At 34.5% G+C, this 16,696-nt stretch overlaps 2 protein-coding genes and 1 long non-coding RNA gene across 3 annotated transcripts in view; 1 reads left to right on the forward strand and 2 right to left on the reverse strand.

Moving 5' to 3' along the window:
* The window catches only part of arl8ba (ADP-ribosylation factor-like 8Ba), a 14,631-nt gene extending 10,571 nt beyond the window's left edge, over nucleotides 1–4,060 (reverse strand). The window contains exon 1 of the mRNA XM_051897812.1: nucleotides 3,809–4,060. Within this exon, the coding sequence (XP_051753772.1) occupies nucleotides 3,809–3,931 (123 nt within the window). The 5' untranslated portion in view covers nucleotides 3,932–4,060. The remainder of the gene's footprint in view (nucleotides 1–3,808) is intronic.
* A 799-nt stretch (nucleotides 4,061–4,859) lies between these two features.
* tnfrsf18 (tumor necrosis factor receptor superfamily, member 18) lies at nucleotides 4,860–9,555 on the reverse strand. The gene is made up of 6 exons (XM_051897811.1): nucleotides 9,280–9,555; nucleotides 8,757–8,942; nucleotides 8,465–8,552; nucleotides 8,303–8,367; nucleotides 7,219–7,383; nucleotides 4,860–7,035 (listed from the first exon to the last, which is right to left on the reverse strand). The coding sequence occupies exons 1-6, from the start codon at nucleotides 9,407–9,409 to the stop codon at nucleotides 6,899–6,901; spliced, it is 771 nt and encodes a 256-aa protein (XP_051753771.1). The 5' UTR covers nucleotides 9,410–9,555; the 3' UTR covers nucleotides 4,860–6,898.
* A 281-nt stretch (nucleotides 9,556–9,836) lies between these two features.
* Nucleotides 9,837–15,614, forward strand: LOC127514714 (uncharacterized). Its single transcript, XR_007930692.1, has 2 exons — nucleotides 9,837–10,747; nucleotides 10,978–15,614. It is a non-coding gene; the product is annotated as an uncharacterized LOC127514714 (long non-coding RNA).
* Nucleotides 15,615–16,696: the final 1,082 nt, after the last annotated feature.

Genomic DNA, 16,696 nt, shown 5'->3' on the forward strand with positions numbered 1-16,696 from the left:
TGGTTTTCTATTTTAATATATATTAAAATATAATTTATTTCTGTGATCAAAGCTGAATTTTCAGCATCATTACTCCAGTCTTCAGTGTCACATGATCCTTCAGAAATCATTCTAATATGATGATGTGATGCTCAATTATCAATGTTGGAAACAGTTGTGCTGCTTAATATTTTTATAACCTGTGATACTTTTTTTCAGGATTCTTTGATGAATAAATATTTAAAGAACAGCATTTATTTAAAATAGAAATCTTTTGTAACAGTATACACTACCAGTCAAAATTTTGGGGTCAGTAATTTTTTCCTTTTTTTTTTTTTTTTGAAAGAAATTAATACTTTTATTCAGCACAGATGTGTTAAATTGATAAAAAGTGATATTAAAGTTATATTGTTAGAAAAGATTTCTATTTTGAATAAATGCTGTTCTTTTAAACTTTTTATTCATCAATGAATCCTGAAAAAAGTATCACAGTTTCCAAAAAAATATTAAGCAACAACTGTTTCTAACATTGATAATACCTGAGTATCAAATCAGCATATTAGAATGATTTCTGAAGGATCATGTGACACTGAAATAAATAACACATAACAATTGCTGCAATAAAAATATTTATTTTACATACTTACTAAATTAGAATTAATTGAATGCGAAAAAGAAATAACTTATTTCATGTTATGACCAAACAAAATGTTTATATTTATGTTTGTATATGATACATTTTATATAAATATTATACATCTATATAAATTTCCCAAAATTTCCAATTAATTCCCATAAATTCTCATAAATTCCCGTAAATTCCTGTTAAATTTCCAAATTGGAATATTTCCAAAATTCCCCAGGTTAAGTTCCCGTGGAAATTTTCCGGAAAGTTTCCGGAACTTTACCGGAAATTTACTGGAAACTTTCTTCCCCTTTGCAACCCTATTTACTACTATAAAAAAATAAAAATAAAAACATGAGCAAGATGCTTATTTAAACCACATGACCACCTTTGCAATGATTCAGAGTTGAGGTAGTCCGCCCTTGATGAGGGAAAATCCCATATGTCTTCTTTTCCATGTCTAGCAACAATATTTCTAGTAGTTCTTATCAGAGAATGCAGCTTATGTTTTTATTCCATCCCACATTCTGAAAAGAACTCCTTGAACTCTATTATGCTGCATTGACCCTAATCACCACTTAATGTCAAATCTATGAATTGCTACTCAAAACAAGCCCAATCATGCCCAATCATGGGTGTAAATCTGTGTTTTTAGCGGGGTTCACCTGGTAAAATTCGCATTTTAGGGGCTAAATATCATGTTATTTGGGGTTGCTTCAACCCGCGGACATGAAAAACGGCGCACGGCAACAGTGTAAAAGTAGCCCAATTCTGCGGGAAACCCGCTGACTTGGCAATGCTGGGCTGCCCCCTAATAGTCGACTAACCGTTAGTCAACGAGGCCTACTTCAAATATGTAAGTTTTTGTAATCCACATAAAACATAAGCGTGTCCACTACTGCAGAGATGACAAGTCAGCATCGTCAACTTTCTTCTCTGCAGCCAAAAACACAGTTTATCAATAAATTATTAAAATGGGATTAGTTCACTAATCGCTTAAATGAACGGCTACTAATTGATTAGAAAAATCTTTAGTCGAGGGCAGCCCTAGTATCTCCACAGTTCTGTTCAGTTGAAAAACAAATATCCAAAAGACCAATGAATTTTCACATCACATGATTCAAAATGCAAAATAAAATAAAAAAAAAAGGGGGTTTTCTAATGTGACCAACTCATGTGAAGTTTAGGTGATGAAACTGACTTATGTAGTCACATGATATGTACAATCCCACTGCTTATGAGGGACTCCATGTTTTACGAATTCCCTTTAGCATAATCATGAATCACAAGCATGACAGGCATGCAGAAGATCTTGAACTTCAAAGAACTCACCCTCAAAGGTCAATTAGACCTTTTTGAAAGAAGAACATTATGAATTTTTTTTCAAAAAATCCACACATGCTCTCCGACGATTTGAGGGAAGTGATTACAGAAGAGAGAACTACATAGGCAACACATATGGGCTAATGCTTACATTGAATACTTCAGCCAACAACAACTAATGCTCACCTAAGCCTTTTGAGCAACACAAATAGAATCTGAAAGTTGGTATACCACATTAAAAGATACTTCAACCTCTAGTCTTCTACCAAGGTAAATAAAAAACAATGAACTACTGTGACCAGCACATTGTCTTACTCATGCACAAAAATCACATGATGGAGGACGTCACCTGACCAGGAAGAACCGCATTAAAATGTGTGTGTCTTGTGACTAATGACAGAAACCAGAAACATATGTACAGTGCTTGCAAGAACAGCTAGGAACTCCTTGTTAGATTAGGATTAGGGTTAGGAATGATCTTGTGGAACAAGTACTAAATGCTTGATTCAGAGTATGAGGTTATACTATATTTGGCCTCCAGAGCAGACACAGGGCATGTGTCGCATCAACAACATAACTCAATGCAGATTAAAACAGTATATATTATTAGGAACTTATTAGTCACATATAGGTATATGCAATTAATACTACAAGTATCAAGTAGCATGTCACTGCCTTGCTTGTATTTGTGCAAAGAGTTTTATAAATGACTCACTTTTGAATGATGATACCTGGATTGATGAAAACTGATGTTATGGAGAAGATAAACAAGTGTGATTATACTCACATGCTTGCTAAATCAAACAACCAGTTTCCCATCAGCAAAAACAAGGGATCATCAAGGGAACAACAACAGAATATTTGAGCATGAAATCCTGCACAAATCTTGCTCTTAGTACCAGTTGTTTTAGACTTAATACTGGTGCCTTTTGGTGTGGACACATTACGTTTGATTAGTAATAATGGCTACTGCTTGAGATTTGTCCATTTTTCTAACACTTCCATATAACAGATCCATTTAATTTTTTTTTTTTTTTTTGCATTGTTGGTAGTTTGTGCTATTACACAGCTGACTGCTACCATGTACTGTCACTGGACAGCTTTGACTGTTTGCAGGACAGTGGTATACATGGTGTCTATGAAGGTTGTTTTTTAATTGTTATTATTAATAGTAGCAGATGGCTAAATTGCATGGATGATCATTTGACTTCAACATGGTGGCGCCCATGATGGGGGGACCCACTCTATGTAAAATAAAACAGCTTTTTCTAAAAGACTGATACGTCTAGAGTCTTCACGTCATCATATTTCTCAAAAGTGTTGTTGATTTCTATAAGTATAACATGTTTTTTATTTTTAAATTGATTGAGTGTACCCTTAAAGCTGAGAATAACACGTTGGGTTGTGCATTCACATGCTTGGAATAGGAATATGTAACAATCAATACAACCAGACAGTTTTACAGAAAGCTGCCACTAATAGTTGGATTTTGATTTCTCTCTATTGTTTCAGGATTAAGAATTGCTCCAGGGTTAAATGAGCTGACATTATAACAAGTTTATAGGGTCGGTGATATGTGGAAGTGGACAAATTTCACAGGATGTATACAGTAAACTGTTAACTGATGTCAACACAAACCATCGTTTATGCAATTAAATTATTCATGGTCATCTGGGAGCTAACGTTAGCCGGTTAGCTTTCCCAAAAACGTTAAACTACAGTCACTGACTTGGTCTTTTTCAGTCGTCGACTGTAAAATTAGGTCAAATTAGATTCGTTATTTGTTAGTAAAAAAAAATGATGTTAATTGTCTGGTGTAGTGGATTGACATTCAGTCTCTTAGATTTGTTGAACTAGCTCATGCTAACCGCAAATACTCACAGCGATTACGTTAACAAACGTCGTTTTGCCTGAATACTGCAGCCCGACGAGGGTTAATTCCATTTCTTCCTTCCAAAAAAGAGACTTGAACCAGTCCAAGAGGCGGTTAATGAGTGCCAACATTTTGATGCTAGATTGTACAGGTCTGTGTTGGTTTGGGTTTGCAATGTTTTTCACCACTAGAAACGTAATGTAGTGTTTGGGAGGAACTGGCCGCTGTCATATGACTGATACGTTTGCGAACTGAATTTGTGTTCATACGCGTTGAAGCTGCGCCACTCCTGCGCAGGCCTGCAGTAGTAATAGAAAGTCCGACTCATTTCAGCGAATCGGTTCCTTCAGAAAGTTCGCTTCAAAAAGCCAATCCAGTGATTCGTTTGTGTCATGAAGCAAATACAGTCACTGACAGTGTGGCATATTACAAGCTCAACAACGTTAAGACAAAACCATATGAACTAAGCACATACTGCGGTCTTTTGTTGGTTTTATTAAGTTTTATGGAAGGCCAACACTTTACAATAGGATAAGTTGCCCATTAATGAATTAACTAAGAATGAGCAATACATTTGTTACAATATATCTTTGTTAACGTTAGTTAATGAAAATAAAAACTGTTCCTTGTTAGTTTAGGTCCATTAAATTATATTAACTATTAATTTAAAAAATTAAAAATGTTAACATTAACTTGAGCTTATTAAATTATAAGTATTAGTTAATGTTAACTAATATAGTTAATTAACGTTAGCAAATGGAACCTTATTGTAAAGTGTTATCAGTTTTGCTATTGATGTTTATTTTAATTTCACATGTCCCAGTTCAGTTTGTTGTTCCTATTATAGGCTACAGCTCATAAAGCTTATATGGAGAACATAAATTGTAATTAGCATTTACAATAAAACAAATAAATAAAATACATTTACATTTCCTTTCTTTAAAAAAAAATGTCTTTGCACAATGTAATACAAAGGTACAATTTTATATATTGACTGATGACCATGTACATAATACGATTTAATAACTGCAAATAAGATGTAGTCTACTATACACAAAATTGTGGCAAAACATTTATTTTCACAAAAATACATACGTCTGTACTCTGTTAGCCATTGATAGTACAAATGTGAAATAACACTTCTGCTAATCAGCAAATTGGACAAAATATTTTCACTCTTTTAAAAACATATAGTTCAAACATAATATACAACAAAACGGCTAGAGTTTTGTTTAGCATAAGTATTGGATAAGTGATGGATTTTATCTGTAGAATGTGGTGCATATTGATAATAAATTTGAATAATGCATAATAGATGTGTTTGACAGTCAAATATAGTCAAAATAGATGTGAAACAACTGTCCTAAATTAAAGCAGACAGAGAGCAATAGTCATAGTTCACACATGTGATCAGAAGAACATCAATACAATAAGACAAACATGAAGTATTAGATGCTATATTTAAGACATATTTCTCTGTTAATTTCCACATCCCAAAAGAAAAAAAAAAAAATACATTTGTAATGTTTAACTATATAAGTTGCTTAACCCTCTGGTATTGTTCATTTGGGGGTCACACTTGTGTTGTTTACAGTCAAAAGTGACCGGTCACCTGAAACTTTTTTGTATTTTCAGTAAAATCAATGTAATATATTTTTGTTGATTAATATTTTTTTCTTTTTTATTTTGTATTTTTAGAGAATTTCATGGTACTAATTAATATTTATGCAATAATTATGATCATTTGTACCATTGAAAATAATACAAAAATGTTTCTAATTTTTTTAATTACTTTTCAATTAAAGCTGTATTTCATGTTAAAATAGAGACTATGCCTTTAAAATCCAATTTTTGAAGGCTGATTAGTGCCATCTGGTGGGAGTAAAAAAAGAAAAACATCTGTAATGCCATGGTGTAACCACTAGATTCCTATATAGCTCTATATAAAAAGCCTTATAAATTTCTAGTTGTTTTTAGACATAAATACTTATTTTTATTAAGTTGTGGATTTCAATATATGTTTAGACATTCACAAAGACTACATTTGTCAAGGTTTAGATCTGTGTGTGTGTAAGTGAGTGAGTTTGTCCATATTTTTTTTACTGCATTGGGACTGACTTATTGATTTTATTTTTACGCATTTGCAAAAATTTGCAGTAATTAGTTTATCCACAAGGTGGCAACCGTGCCTTGGGGCTGTCGCCTCACAAGGTAGTCAAAGAAAGACTGCATAAACAGAACAGACCGGAACGCATGCAAGCTACAGCAACGATGGAGGCCTACATAGATGACAGATTGTGCGAAGAGGTTAGAAAGTACCCTCATTTGTACAACTCTAGCATGAAAGAATATAAAGATGTTTATATGGGTTGTAACTCATGGCAAGAGATTGCTCAAAACTGCGCATGCATCGAACGACTGTGTATGCGTACGACTCGAATGAAGTATACTTTGCAAGGCTGCGCGTTCGACTGTGCACATACACTAGGGCACGCCTAAAAAAGAAGTATACAGGGCTTTTGAGTGTCACCCCTTCATTGGGTGTACTGTAGATTGTGAACAACACAAGTTTTCGAATAAAGGTTTTTTTTTTTTTTTTTTTGGTCACATAGCAACTGCCATAAAAGTCATACAATTCCAATGAAGTAGCGATTTTTAAAATTTCCAAACTTTTTGTTCGGGTCTAAAATGCCCGCACAACACCAGAAGGTTAAATGCATAATTCACTAACTGTCCTCTGCTCTTTCTGAAAGTCTGTCTTTTAACGGTTTTAACACTTAAAAGATAAAGTTAACAGGAAATATCCTTTCACATAACTCATCTTCAGAGAGCAAATATTTCATATACAAACATGTCCCCTTTTGCTATTATCCCCTCATGTGAATCTGTTTTGAATCTGAAGTGATAAGACCTTTGTGCAGATAAATACAGAATAAGAAACTACTCCCTCCACATGCAAAGAGACCACCAACATGAACTTTAAAGCTGCATTATGACTGATCAAAAGGTTTTTATAGATGTTATATTGCAAATGCAATCCAGTCAGTTGAAGAAAGTCTGTTTCATTGGATGTTCTTCACATCACATGCAGAGAATATTCAAGGAATGCCATAGACATCACACTTGCAATATTCTTCTGATACCTCTGTCTTGAAGTCACATTCCTCACCTTTTTCTTCCTTGGATAGTTTGCAACTATCTGAGGGCAATACATGTGTGCACGGTTTTTTTCTCACTGTGGAAAGATGGGATTGTATCAGACATAGGAATTTCATTTAAGAATTTTATATTATTATTATTAAACTTTGTAGAATATTTTTTATTTATTTTTCCAAAAGGTTTACTAAGTAGTAGTATAAGCAAACTTAATACAGATATAGACAACTAGAAATTGGACAAGTATGAAAATGTTACTTACATTTTATGAGCATCTTGTATTTGAAAATTTGAAAAGCAGTATACATGATAAAAACCAGGCAGGTCAACACTGTGACTGTTAAACAGGCCACCATGAAGGAATGAGTAGGATGGATCTCCTTTTCGTATTTGCCTGGGTGAACTGTAACTGATGATATGTTTGGAACTAAAATTTAGAAGAAGTACCAGGGTTATGTGGGAAATGCCTTGTAAGATAACTATTTCACATAGAGCATGAATATATTCCTTCTCAAAATTATCAAATAAAAATTGTCAATAAATGCAATGGTAATATTGAAGTATAAAGTTCATACAGGGTTCCCACTGCTGCAGTCAGGGAAAACCTGGAATTATCAGAAAATTTTAAAATTGACCACATAATATATGCACACTACCATTCAAAAGTTTGGGGTCAGAAAGTTTTTTTTAACAAAAGATTCATATTTCGAATAAATGCTGTTTTTTAACTTTCATCAAAGAATCCTGATATTTCAACACAACTATTTTTAACATTGATAATAAGAAACATTGGTAACACTTTATTTTGATGGTCCCTTTTGAACATTCTGTTGACTTTAAGTAACTTTGCAACTACAAGCCAACTAACTGTTATTAGAGTATTAGTAGACTGTCTGCTTAATATCTGCTAACACTATTGTGATGGTTCCCCAGCAGACATGCTACTGACTATAAGTAAATTTGCAAGTACATACTTATTCTAACCCTAACCCTACCAGTCTGCTACCCTATTAAATTAACTTTGCCATCACATGAATAAATTACATTTTAAACTATATTAAAATAGAAAAAAGTTATTTGAAATTGTAATAGTTACATTTAATAACAATATGTTTTCACTGTATTTTTGATCAAATAAATGCAGTGAATCATGCAACATGCTTGATGAGGATAAGTGATTTCTTTCAAAAACATTACAAATCTTACTGACCCCAAACTTTTGAACTGTAGTGTTTATATCTCATACATTTTTATTACAAATATGGAATATGAATGGAAATTCATTGGTCAACAGGCATGGGAACCCCATAATGACAGTATGTGTTTCAGTAGTAAAATGTACTAACCAGAAGGGGTACAAATTGCATTGTGGGTCTGGTTTCCAGGGAAGATCTCACCAACATCTACACACCTGATTGCAAAACTCAGTTATCACCTGATAAACAATCTCAATGTATTACTGTCCATTTTAAGAACTCTAATAAAAAGAAGCAAATATAAAGCTTTACTTTGTAATGTATTTACACGTGCTGTCCTCAGCATCATTGTAAGTGTTGTTTGGACATGGCTTACAAATGAAAGAGTAATCAAATGCACCTGCATAAACATCAGAAAAAAGGCAGCTGAAGGATTTAAAATAGTATAATAAACAACTTTAATGCTCTGTTCTCGTGCCCTCTACACACTATGACCATTAGAAAAAAGCCCCCAGGAAAGGCCCTTAGAGAGTGTGAGCTCTAAATATTACTCATTGTGGAGACGTGTTATTTTATTTAATTAAATTTAAAAAAGATGCCTTACCAGATCTATCCAGTTGATGTCCAGGTTTACATATTGTTCTGGGCTCACATTTGTCACATTTATCATCCATGCATAAATGATTATTTTTGCAGAAACATCTGTCCTTAGCCGAAGCAAGGTTTGGTGAACATTTCTCACACACACTGTCATTGTTGTTCCTTTGACATGGCACTTTGGGATACTCACCTGTAAACAACAACAAATGACTGACGTTTAATGTAAGTTTGAGCGTTTTCACATTTTACTTCAATATTATGAACACTAAAACTTCTCCAGAGTTTCTCTTTAGGGTTCCACCAGGGAACTTCAAATGATGCCTCAGGTATCAATTATCTACTATAATAGTGTTTAAATGAAACTTGAGTATTACAGTATGTGCTAATAATGCTGTAACTCAAATTATAGATACATAATATGTACAGCTCAAAACATCACCAACTTTAACACTCTAAATGAAATAATCATGAACAGAGAATAAATAACATCATTTATCCTAGTCTTGAGAATAGCATGGTAATCTTACCTGAAGGGCAGGCTTTACAACATCTATTTTCAAATTCATACTCGGTGGTCCAGTCACAGTCTACAGCCAGACTCAAAATCCAGCTGCCACAAACACAGAGCAGCGTAAACCAGAGCTTAGTAGTGTCCATAGTATCAGAGCGGTAGATTGGAGGATTGCTATTTTATAGTCTGCCTCTGCTCTGACGTTGGTTTCAACCACAAGAAGAGGCGTGAGTGAATGAAAAAGAGAAAGGCCAAAACCAATGTACCCAGTACTGAGAGTGAGAACATGTAAAGACATGCAACATGATGTGTTTGAGTTGACTTTAAATTCTTGTCATAAATTTACTGGAAATTTTCCAAAGAATTGCTTTGGAAAGCATGTGATTCATGTAATATTTTGGGAAAAAGGAACGTGCACTTCGTGGAGGTGGAAGAAATAAATGCCCCTGCAGGTCTTTCATCATTTCCATTGAAGGACAACAGTGCCTTTGATGCTGTTGGTTGTGATGGAAACTATGGCTGGATTTAGATACCAAGGACATATTTACTATAAACACATTCACAGTTTCACAGAGCATGAGGCTGTGGGTCATAGTCAGTCCAAAAATGTCAATTTTTTCTCACCCTTATGTTGTTTCCAAACTTGAATTTTCTTTCTTCTATGGAACACAATATTAAAGCAACTTGTTTTTGTACAACTTTCATTGTACACACTTACAAATAAAGTTTCTTTATTGGCATCTGTGGTTCCATGAAGAACCTCTAACATCCATGAAAACTTTCCACTGGACAAAAGGTTCTGTATAATGAAAAAGGTTTGTTAGATTATTAATTAATGTTCTTCATACTGAAAAAAAGAGGTTCTTTTAAGATCGGTTCTCTGAAGAAAATGGAGAAGAAAACTGAAAATGGTTCTTCTTCGCAAAAAACAACAACAACCTCATCATCAAAAAAACAACAACAACAACAACAAAAAAAACTTCACAAATTTATTTGCCAAGCTTTACGAATCTTTTGTTGCAAATCAGTGGTTCTGAGCACTGCCAAAGTCAGGTGAACCACTGAAATTTCGAAACACTTATGATGCAAGGAAGCCTCGTTTACTGAAATCATGTGACTTTGGCAGTTTGAGATCATCTGATACATGCTCTGAACCACAGATTCGAAACAAAAGATTCGTAAAGCTTCAAAGCTTCATGAAGCAGTGTTTAGTTCAGTGATGAGTGCTAGATGTTGTTGAATAAAGTCATTATTTTGTTTTTTTTGGCACACAAAAAGTATTCTCGTTGCTTCATAACATTAAGTTTGAACCATTGTAGTCACATGAACTGTTTTAAATGTTTTTAGTACCTTTCTGGGCGTTTGAAAGTCTAAGTTAACTTGTTTTCAATGCAGTCCTCACGAGTCATCGGATTGTATCAAAAATATCTTAAATTGTGTTCCGAAGATGAACGAAGGTCTTACGGGTGTGGAACGACATGAGGGTGAGTAATTAAAGACAGAATTTTCATTTTTGGGTGAACTAACCCTTTAAGCTATTATGGTTAAACGTATCTGTCCGCATTGGAGGGGGGGTGCTTCAAATCAAGCTTAGATATACCCCCCAGTGGGACTATAATGCTATAATGCTATAATCACTTTTGTAACTTTTTTAACAGTCTATCGACAAGAAAACACTATGACATTTCAGAATATCTTTTCTTGTGTTCCACAGAAAAAAAGACACATTTTGTAATTTATCACCAGGCATGACAGCAATCACATGAGGCAGCCAATAGGGAACAGTTACCACCAGTTACTTCTGGTGAAAGGACAACTTCTCTTTTAATGTCAGCAAAGTCACAAGTACACACTACAGTATAAACAGTAAGTAGCAGATGAAGGTACAATAGTGGTGTCTTTATATTGGGTGTCAGTTGGGTTAAGAACCCAGATGGCTCTGTTGTGCAAAATGCACTGTAAATCAAGTGGAGAATGTCATGATAAGGACATTTGTGTGCCTCTGTGATGGGTTTGACAACTGATTAATGTAATTATACACAGGAATAACAATTTTATGAGGACTTTTGGCACTTTTTAATTTCTGAGACCACAACAGAGATGACAAGAAGGTTGTCAAAAGTACCAACTTCGGTACCAAGTCGGTAATGTAATTTTAAAAATGTGACGATACTAGCATTTCCCCCTAGCATTTTGAGTGCTGTTGAGCGGATTCTTAAACACCTCTGATTGGCTTAAAAATTACATTTTTTTTAAAAAATTTAAAATTACATTACTGAAGTTGGTACTTTTGACAACCCTGAGCTGAGCACCACATGCACCAACCGAAGGAGCACATAGACCAACCACTAGACCACTGCTTTCCACAGTAATAAGGACAAAGAATCTAGGAAACTTAATCAAACCACCATATCCAGTTCTGACAGGCGTGTCACAGAAACTTTTTTAATCACTGTCTGATATACAACTTCTCCACCACCTACAGAAACGCTTTGCTATGGGTAAAAAAACATCGCTGTCACCAGTGTTATCGAGGTTATCTAGACTGCGTAGTGTAGCAGGAAGGACCACAGAATCTGAAATGGATCTCTTAATCTTTTGTTGATATGACAACCGCTGTACCAGCCTGAGAAAATTTAGAGTCATAAACAGTTCTTTTACTGTAACTTGTAAGATTACCTGAAGTGAATGTGAAATAGACCACAATAATTAGAGCACATGGATTCAATGGGATCATGAAAAATGGGCTCCCTTTAGAGGGAACTTCTACACTGGGTCAGCTCCATAACAGAATGGCACCAGACGAAATTTACATTTGCTTAAATACCCAAATAGCTATTTAGCTATTGGTTAACATTATAATAACAAAAAAAAAAAAAAAAACCAAAATTCAACATGAAATGTGAATCGGTCCTATTTACATTTTTAAAAGGGATAGTTCACCCAAAAATAAAAATAATAAAAATTCTGTCATCATTTACTTACCCTCAAGTTGTTCCAAACCTGTATGAATTTTCTGTTGATCACAAACAAACAAAAACAAAACAACAACAACAACAAAAAACAAACAAAAAAAAAATATATATATATAATATATATATACATTTTGAAGAATGTCAGTAACCAAACAGTTGACTTTTTTTTTTTTCTTCTCCATATTATGGAAGTTAGTGGGGCCTATTAAATGTTTGGTTACCCATATTCTTCAAAACATCTTCTTTTGTTAAAATGCCCAACTTTACAGCAGAAAAAAATATGTTTACAGCCTGGTACAAAAAGTGGTTTTGGTCTATACAGCTAATTTTGCCCTTCATGACAACTGTGAGAGGGGTGAATTTTTTTATAACTCATCCGTTTAAATTATATTAAGCCTTAAAGTTCGGCATAATTAAGGGGTGTGGCCACTTGAGTGACAGGTGGATTGTAGCTGCTGTCTGTTAGCCGTCATGTCACCTCAGCTAATTTCAGCCACTGAACTTGGCATCTCTGCCGTGTTTGTGCCTTTTTTCTGGATTATTTCATACAATTATCAAATAATATAGCTTGCTCTGCGGTTAATGGTCACTACATGTCTGTGTACATGTGCACACATGCGGAAGATAAACAGAACACATGTTGTTGGATCATCTTGGCATTGGCTAAAAGTTTTGTTCGTCAGATTTACTACACTTGACAATAGCTGGAGAATGCCTCTCAAGACATCACAAAATCCGACAGCACTGCTTGGATATTATAACTAAAACTGCTGTACTATTTTGAAAAAAATTTACTTTGCGGACGCGGGCTCATTTGTTTGTGAGAGTCCAGTGTATACGATCGTACACGAGTTTTACAACATAAACGCTGCTCAGATTGCATAATTTCTTGAAGAACGATGATGGAGAGCAGATCGTTTAGAAGAAATGTGATGCAAAAAAGGGACAATATATCAATATTTCATGGATTTAACGCTTTTGTGGACAAAAAGTGCTGTTGGATGTTTTTCGATGGATGCTTCATGGACATTTTACCCAAGTGCGACGGATTGGATTCATCTCACGATCGCTATTTCATTACAAAGGTAGGAAGTCCCGTTTTGATTTTGTGCGTTGTCATTTGCACACCCAACACAAATTACAATATTACTGTTGCTGGAGCATCTAGTATATCGTAAAAAAAAAAAAAAAAAAAAAGACACCGTAGATTGACAGTAAACCCTTAGAACTTTCAAATGATATAACTTCTTATCTTTATTAATATTTTAGATAGATAGCTCCTTAGCCTGAGCTAACTTGGTCACGTCGAGCTAGGCGGGCATGGTTTCAGCAACCAGGTATCTCAGTTCCAGCCACGTTAAGCCTCTTTGCCCATTTTCAGTTATCTGGGAGTGACGCGTGGTGACACGCTGCCAAGATGGCGACGGCCCAATTTAGGCTTCAAAAATGCTCTTCAGAGACCTATGGGTAACATCACGGACACTATGTCCTTATTTTTTTTTAGTCTATGATTTTATTCCAAAGAAAACATTTCTTTGACGTGTGTTGGTCATTATCTTTCATAATCAAAATGACTTATGTTTCTATTACGCCACACAGTCTGTTCAGTCATATACTGATATAGCCGATAGTGATGCAATGGACTCCTAGGGAACTGGGGTTACATTAGTAACCTAGACGTTTCCAATAGCCATATAGCTAGAAAACAACATTTGTTATGTTGAGATCACACACAAAAAAATTAAGTCAAATCTTAAAAACAATCAATACAGAATACAGGAAAAAAATACTAATGGCTTTTTAGGGTTTCCATACCACTGTTGATTTCTTCCATTGACTTTTTCTTTGTTATGTCAGTGGAATGATATATTCTTTACTTTTGTTTGACCTTTAACTAAAAGTAAATAAGTAATTTTTTTTAAACAAAGACTATTGGTACAAACATCTTTGCTAACTGAAAGTTAATGGATACTTAAATATCTTTCTTTGCTTGTTTTGTGTATGAGAGAGAATAGCCTGAATTGTGCTCAGACTTGCATGTCAGCTATGACCTTTAATAAAAAAACACACATGAACCCACATGAACATCAACTCACACCATCACTGTATTGACAGCACTAAATCCATGCATCTTTTGCTAAGTCATGAACATTGTTATAGTTTGCATCTGCACTTTCAAGACCTTACAGGTGGAAAGAAGGAAGCAACACAGGAAATTGTGCACTGTTAGTGAAGTATATTAACGTCACTATTTTTATGCAGTAAGTTTTTTTTTTTTTTTTTTTTAATCCGATGTTTAATTAAATATTTTTTATTCATAAATATTACTTAAAACATTAAATTGTTTTTTTTTTTCTGATACATACTATTGCACGAGTCATGTATGTTAAAATATATATATATATACACAGGTGCTGGTCATATAATTAGAATATCATCAAAAAGTTGATTTATTTCACTAATTCCATTCAAAAAGTGAAACTTATATATAATATTCATTCATTACACACAGACTGATATATTTCAAATGTTTATTTCTTTTAATTTTGATGATTATAACTGACAACTAAGGAAAATCCCAAATTCAGTATCTCAGAAAATTAGAATATTGTGAAAAGGTTCAATATTGAAGACACATGGTGCCACACTCTAATCAGCTAATTAACTCAAAACACCTGCAAAAAGACCTTTAAATGGTCTCTCAGTCTAGTTCTGTAGGCTACACAATCATGGGGAAGACTGCTGACTTGACAGTTGTCCAAAAGACGACCATTGACACCTTGCACAAGGAGGGCAAGACACAAAAGGTCATTGCAAAAGAGGCTGGCTGTTCACAGAGCTCTTTGTCCAAGCACATTAATAAAGAGGCGAAGGGAAGGAAAAGATGTGGTAGAAAAAAGTGTACAAGCAATAGGGATAACCGCACGCTGGAGAGGATTGTGATACAAAACCCATTTAAAAATGTGGGGGAGATTCACAAAGAGTGGACTGCAGCTGGAGTCAGTGCTTCAAGAACCACTACGCACAGACGTATGCAAGACATGGGTTTCAGCTGTCGCATTCCTTGTGTCAAGCCACTCTTGAACAACAGACAGCGTCAGAAGCGTCTTGCCTGGGCTAAAGACAAAAAGGACTGGACTGCTGCTGAGTGGTCCAAAGTTATGTTCTCTGATGAAAGTAAATTTTGCATTTCCTTTGGAAATCAGGGTCCCAGAGTCTGGAGGAAGAGAGGAGAGGCACACAATCCACGTTGCTTGGGGGGGGGGGGGGGGGGATTTGTGCATTGTTACCTTTGAAAGACCTTTGGTCTTTCCTGACATTACTGAACTTGGCGATCTGATATAAAACCACTACTCTTTTTTTTTTTTTTTTTTTTCCTACAAATAGACTCAATATGCAAAAATACAAGACTGAAAGGTATCTCTGCAGCTTTTCATTTGACCTGTGCATAAAAACAGACCTATGTTGCTTTGAAATAAGTATGGGGTCTAAAATAGTATAACATGCCTTGGATACATTTTACTTTGATAGTCCCCTTTAGACATTCTTTTGATTTTAAGTATGTTACACCTAGATGTCAACTAAGTAAGTATTAGAAGAGTGTTAGTAGACTTTCGGGTTCGGGTTAGTAGAAGCAATAGAAGTTATTGCAAAAAAAAAAAAAAACAGATGATGATGTCATTAAAGAAGAGGTGGTCTGCGTGGTAACGGACGTCTTGCAAGTGTCATTTGCACATGTCTGGGTGGTTTCATTTCGAGACTCCCCTTCTCTCTTACGCAAAGGGTATACCAGACGAAGTCGTTTCAGTACAGCTGACTGTAGTGGTCTAAGTAAATGTCACATGCTCAGCGTGAGGTTAATGCCACGTAAGTGTACATCAATGACACGTTCACACTGTTTTTTGTTTTTTTTCGTTTCTCGGTTGTATGCTATAAAGAATTGATGAGCACATGTACGTCACAATCATTGTGGTCACACTGTACATCACAGGGTTCATGTTACCATATATTGCAATACTAGTGAATTATAAGAAGCTCAACACAAACTAATGCAAGCAGTTCATTAAAGCATGAAAAACATGAACTGAATATGTATTTTCTTCGTGTGTGTTGAGCTGGTTTACACACAAATCTGCAAGCTTTAATATACAGGATCAAAATTAATTATAAAATTATTATTTTAAAAACATTATTTATAAAAATGTAAAAATGTATTATTTTTAAAGGAGTATGTGCATTTTACAGGGACATATAGCCAGTCATAAATTTAATTTAAAATATTGTTAAAAATAAAGTTTATTGGTTTTTCCACTCAGACTAGATCAATCGCATTAAAAAAATAAAAATAAATATTTGCACCACATCTTGTGAAATAGACTGAAAAAAATATTGTTTAATTTTTTACACTATGGAAAAGTCATTTTGCTGAATTTTGTTTGAAATGTTCCCTGCACGACA

Source organism: Ctenopharyngodon idella, chromosome 6 (genome assembly GCF_019924925.1).
Source record: "Ctenopharyngodon idella isolate HZGC_01 chromosome 6, HZGC01, whole genome shotgun sequence".
NCBI classification, from domain to species: domain Eukaryota; kingdom Metazoa; phylum Chordata; class Actinopteri; order Cypriniformes; family Xenocyprididae; genus Ctenopharyngodon; species Ctenopharyngodon idella.